At 21.2% G+C, this 6,380-nt stretch overlaps 1 protein-coding gene across 1 annotated transcript; it reads left to right on the forward strand.

Moving 5' to 3' along the window:
• The first annotated feature begins 3,911 nt into the window (after nucleotides 1-3,911).
• LOC113550023 lies at nucleotides 3,912-6,168 on the forward strand. Its single transcript, XM_026951608.1, has 5 exons — nucleotides 3,912-4,023; nucleotides 4,178-4,314; nucleotides 4,384-4,515; nucleotides 5,679-5,747; nucleotides 6,010-6,168. The coding sequence occupies exons 2-5, from the start codon at nucleotides 4,303-4,305 to the stop codon at nucleotides 6,166-6,168; spliced, it is 372 nt and encodes a 123-aa protein (XP_026807409.1). The 5' UTR covers nucleotides 3,912-4,023; nucleotides 4,178-4,302.
• Nucleotides 6,169-6,380: the final 212 nt, after the last annotated feature.

A 6,380-nucleotide genomic window follows, 5' to 3' on the forward strand; every position in this document is an offset into this window, starting at 1 on the left:
ATATATTGTTGTTCTATTAAATTGGCTGTGTTTCTATAATAATTCCAAAGAGAAAACTATAGTTGAATGCATTAGGTATCCGTAATTCTTGTACAATTTTTTAAAGTGTTAAATTTTACGGTATAAAAATTATTGTCATACTACATGACTAATGAGTATGGTATTAGAATCACTTATATTGATTAATTTGAAAAAAATATTTGCTATATATTAAAAAAATTATTTAGAAAAACTTCAATAAGTTTTAATACTAAAACAAACAGCTTTTTTGACTAGTTGCAACATTTATATTCTGTTTAAAAATCATCTAAATTAACTTTTTTTTTAACTGTTGGAATTCTAGGAACTATAATATTAGGCAAATAAAACAAAATATTTAACATTTTAAATTGATATTATAAATAGAAACTATATCAATAAAAAATATTATCACATGAACACCCCACTGAATTGCACTGAATTAAAATATCGACTTCCAACTCAATAATTATGTATTTTTTAACACCATTACTTCTTCCGCTATAACTTTTTTTTTTAATAAAACTATGATTTGAATTATGTTTTTAGTTTATTTTTAGTTTTTTTTAATATTTTATATAACAGTTTTTAAATAAAATAAGATGGAAATAATTTTTTTTAAGTAAAAATCTTAAATCAAGAATAATTATAGTACGTGCAAAAACTATAAATTTCAAAAATTTTAACATTATTTGAACAAACGATATATTTTACACGTTAATAACATTATTGTACAATCAATACGTCCAAATACGTCAAATCGTTCCTCTGAGGACCTAAAATATATTATGATTCAATATAATTCTTAACATAGTTTTAGTTTATAATTGAATCGTTATAGTTACAAAAAATAAAAACTAACCATACAGCGGATTAAGTTACAATTTATAGTACTAATCGTTATTTTCATAATATAACTGAAAACAAAAAAATGAAACATTTTAGATACAATTTAGATGATTATATTATTATTACGAGTATATACTAATTACTCACATATATTTTAATTTTTATATTTGTATACCATTAAATACAATATTTGTTTAGTACATTTATATCACATGTGTTCTAATTTTAGATATTAATCATAAACATTATTTATTGGTTAAATAATTAATAAATTATAAATGACACTTAACAATTTATTTAAAATTGTTTTTTTATAATAAAATGTTACGAAACATTTAATGATAATTGCAATAACTTTAAGTTGATATAATATCTCATCTAATTCATGTAATAATTAAAATGAAAATTATATTAGTGCTTATTTTGGGTATACTTTTATATTCTCCATCGATTACAGCACAAGGTAAATAAATTGTTTTTTGGAAAAAATACCTACATAATTATTATTTTAAGTGTTTACAAAATTATTAAATAAATTAAATTAATAAAATACATTTGATTACATTTTTTGATAGGGTAAAAGTATATTAGATTATTCACTATAATAAAAACTACTATAAAAAATTATTTATTTAATTATTCTAACACTGATTTTTAGAATTACGAGTATAAAAATAAAAACTTCTATTTTACAAAGAAAATTTCTTAATTGTACAGTAAATTATTTGGTAAATAATCTTCTTCAAATTGTTTATGTATTCATAACCAAAAATGTATACAGCAATTTCGTATTTATCAAAATAATAATACTAAGGATTATAGTCCTTAGATATGATTTTACAAAAATAGAAAATGTATGTTATATTAGTTCAAGTATTTATTATTACTTTGGCCATTTTTACAAATTATTTATATTGATAGACATATTACATATAACAATTTTTATAAAATCATCACCTCCATATCTTTAATTCGAACCCATTATCAAACACATATTGTCTTAAGTATATAAAGTTAAAAAAAACCGACTGGTTCAAATTTTTATTTTTATTTTCAATAAAATTATTTAATACGTTATGTATAATAGAAAAAGGGTTTTCATTTTATAAACAATTTTTTTTTTTAATAAAAAAAAAAACAAATAAAGATTTTGAAAACATAGTCTTTAAGTATACTTGAAGTTTCTAAAAATCATATTTTGAAAAATCAAATAATGATTGATAAAAAGAGTAAATTAAAATGCTTAAACTCGTCATTTTAATTCAATTTTTATTGAAGTTTAAAATATTAAAACTAATAATTTTTTTAATTAAATATTAATTCTATCCAATATATAGTAATATTGTATGTGTTAAAGATGGCAGTTTAAATCAGATAATTTGCGAAATAGCTGGACATGTCTGGACAAGTCCTTATATATTTAATGTTAACGAAATTCCAGAACGTTGTGAATCATTTTCAATTGGTCAATTTGCTTTTGACCGTAATGATGGTACTAATACTCATGTAATGGAAGGAGATAAAAGTAACGATAAACAAATTATACATTAGTTCATTTAAATTAAACTGTTTACTCATTTTTGTTGATACTATATGAAAATATATAAATTCCAACTGATTATACATATATATTATAAAGGTATAAATAAGGTAATCTGTTTAGCCATATACCTTAACCATTAATAAATTTAAAAAAAAGATAACATTTCTTTAGTACAATATTTTTTTAAGAGACCAGGTAAAATAAATAATACTTAATTGTATTCTTTTAGAATGAATTTTAATTAAATTTTTATCAAATTTTATTCATTCTTCCATAAAAATTATTTAAAATCATAAAAATGCACTAAAAATTTAAAAAAAAAAATTTAAAAAAAGTTATATTTTTTAGTTAATTTATGTGTGAAATTAATTTTATGCTTGGAAAGCAATGTTTTGGGATATTTTGAAAGAAATGCAATTTGCATTAAAATCCGTTCTCTACTTATAATTATTATATTGATTATTATATAATATGTGATGCTAGCCAAACATTCTTACAATGTATTTTAAGTGATTTATTATAATCTATAACTGTAAAATATTACCATTTAATTATTTTTAATGACTAAATAATACATAGTAAGTAATAAATAAACATAATATAATATTAATAACTTATTACCATTGTGAATAAATGTTAATAACTGTAAGTTAACTTATACATGCTATACTCTATTAGGAATGAGAACAGACCTCTTGGACGCATGGGCGTGGCTTTATTATACAACAGGCGTACAGGCGTAGTTGACTCAGTGCGGTTGACAAACGAATGTTGTCTGACCGCTACCCGATAAAAACTGGTCGTTGCCAAGGTCTAATCTCATTCCGAATAGAGTATAAATTATATTAAATACTGTATATAAAAATATTGACATTTTGATGATAAAAGATATCATAAGAAGCTTGACAGAAATTAACAAACCGGTTTACGTATCCATTGGGTTTGAAATATCTGATGATTGGGACTCAATATTGAGTCCCCCGGATCCCAATGTATTCAAGAAGGAATCATTTGATCCATTTATCAATTTTTTAAATACATATAAAATCACTGGTATTATGATTAATTGTCGAGACCTATATGTGAGTAAAAAATTTGTTTGAAATTATTTTATTTTATTGTAGTTTTAAAGTTCTATATAAACTGAAAGTTAAATACTTAAAATTATGATAATTATTTAAAATAATCGTAAACAAAACCGAAATAAAATTTTATTTAGTTTTATTATGAGGATTTTATAAACTTAAAGATGTATTTGTTACTTCAGTTACTGAATGTGGTACTGATGACGAATTATTTCGACTTATTTCTGATTCTTTGATAAATGACCTTAAGTTTTCACACATTATCATATCATTATAAATTTATAACACAATAAATAAATAAATGCAATAAAATTCATTTCAACTAAAAAACTTATATTTAAAATAAATATCTTACATAATACAAACATTTTATTTTAATTAAATAGATAATATTTTTTTAGGCTGGCATAGAAAACTTTGCACAAAAAATATTTGACTTTGTCACTTCTATTAAAAAAGAAATTAATCAATTAAAAGTTGGATTGGTTGTAGATGGACCGGGATATACATTTTTTCCAGATAAAACACGTAAGTCTAATTGCATAATAAAAATAAAATAATAAATAATTTAATGTATGTATATTATATACTTGTAAGTTATAAACTATAAAGAATAATATACAATTGTTATTCTTAATGTTTATATAAACTAATTAATTGCATTCAAATCATGCTCTTCAAGTTTTTGATTTTACAAAAACAAATACAATTTTGGAATTTTACTCAATTAATTTTGAGAATTTAAACATATGCGATGCAGAAGCAAAACAACTTGGCTTGAGTCCAGTAAAATCCACTAGTCCAACTATGTGGACTATAGTATGTACCTATACTTATAAATACTAACAAATCCCGAAAACAAAACATTATTTGCTGATTTTTTTTCAGGAATTAGTTAATAATGCTATTAATAATTCAACAATGGATAAATCGAAAATATACGCTATGTTACAAGTATCAGTAATAATTCCAACCTCTCTTGCTGGCAAAAACGGAAAGCAACTTACATCTTATGCTAAAGTATGATCAATTTTATAATTAATATTTATTAATTTATTAATAGATATTAAATTTATTTTATTATTGATATTTTATATTGAAATTTTAACGCGATAATCATGCTCATATCGTTCGACCAAACTTTACCAAATTGTTTCAATTGGAGCATATTATAAAATAACTTATCATATCTTCGTAAACAATAAATATATAGAGAAAATTGAATTATATATTTAGCTGCCTATTATAACTATACTACTTAATATTTGATTCAATATAAGAATTAATTAGGTACATTCTTTACCAATATATTTTTTTTTATCAATAAACACTTATTAGATATTTGAACAACCATTCAATTACTAAAATATTTTTATAAATAATTTGAAGTTATTAAAAATTAACATTTTTTTTTTATATGCAGAATAAATAATTAATTGATTAGAAAAATATTTAAAGTTAAGATCAGTAAAAAAGTAAGCTCTACTCCAATGAGTTTATTGAAATATTAAATACACTTAAAGTATAACATATAAATTACTTATAAGCCATGAATTATAACTAACTAATTTTTCGTCCAAAATTAAATTTTTATGTATTTTAAATAAAAAATTGATACATTCTGAAAAAAATAGTGTTTACTATTAAAGAAGATCACTCGATAGGTATACAATATTTTTAATTTTTACATAGGTTCTAAAAAATTATTAAGCTGCACAATAACATACAAATATACAAATAAATCAATTTTTACATTATCTATTATTAACGCATACATAACCAATGGTCAACCAATAAGTATAGTCAATTCATAGAAATATGTAGGCACTTTGTTTTAAAGCAATCAAATGTTATGTATTATATTTATATACAATTCTATTTGCGAAGAATCATAATAACTATTTTTACAAATTATATGAAATAATATTATAAATTTTAAACAAATTATTCAACAAATTTTGTTAAACGACAATATTCAAAATATTGTCAATTTGAAAAACTAAATAAGCATTTTTTTTTTTTTTATATATATAAATTAAAACACTTAATTTATTAATCTGAACGCCATTTATAACACGTTTTTTTATGAAACTAATTTTTAGGGATAGTTAAAAATATCTCCTTTTTTAAATTTTACTCTTTTGTGGTTCAACACATTCTAATTATAATAATTTTGATTACAGTATTGTAACAATACCGATTCTAATTCATGCCAATGGTGTTCGAATCCTTCACAAGTTTCATATGATCAAGTAAATATATTAAAATATTATAAAATAAACATAAAAAAAAATATATTAATTTACCAGGGTCTTATTCGGGATTATATTTCTATTTTACAATTACTTATTTATAAAAGTATTTTCAACATTTAAAAAATATAATATAGTTTTCTAGTATACGAATTAATATCTGACTTTGTGTCAGAATTCTATCCACTTCTCTTCATAGTAAAGATGACAGTTAGTTATTATTAATAAACTATTTTTAACATTATTTCGTTAAATCTTTTAGGGAGTTTATGCAAAACAAAACTACAAAGGAATTATCTTACGACAGCTTGATACAGATGACTATGGTTGCTATTGTGGATGTGGACAATTTCCAGTAACAAACCAAATTATTAATGGATGGGAATCAAGTACTTTTACATCATGTCCAAAACTAGATTGAAATTAACCATTTTAATTGACAAATTGAATATATAAAAAAAAAAAAACTATAAAGTTTCTTTCTTCAGTTATAATCAAGGTATTCAACAATATTATTACTATACATGATTATAAATATATGCGTTTTGTATTTATATTAAATAAATATAGTTTTTTTACTGCATTTTTTTTACTTTAAATTTATTAAAATCAATTCAAGTTCTATATTATAAA

Source organism: Rhopalosiphum maidis, chromosome 1 (assembly GCF_003676215.2).
Source record: "Rhopalosiphum maidis isolate BTI-1 chromosome 1, ASM367621v3, whole genome shotgun sequence".
NCBI lineage: Eukaryota > Metazoa > Arthropoda > Insecta > Hemiptera > Aphididae > Rhopalosiphum > Rhopalosiphum maidis.

What these genes read in the sequence shown, in the direction of transcription:
- LOC113550023 (XM_026951608.1), top strand. An exon ending in AACTTACATCTTATGCTAAA is followed by an intron (nt 4,516 to 5,678) that starts GTATGATCAATT and finishes TTTTGATTACAG; the next exon opens with TATTGTAACAATACCGATTC. An exon ending in CACAAGTTTCATATGATCAA is followed by an intron (nt 5,748 to 6,009) that starts GTAAATATATTA and finishes TAAATCTTTTAG; the next exon opens with GGAGTTTATGCAAAACAAAA.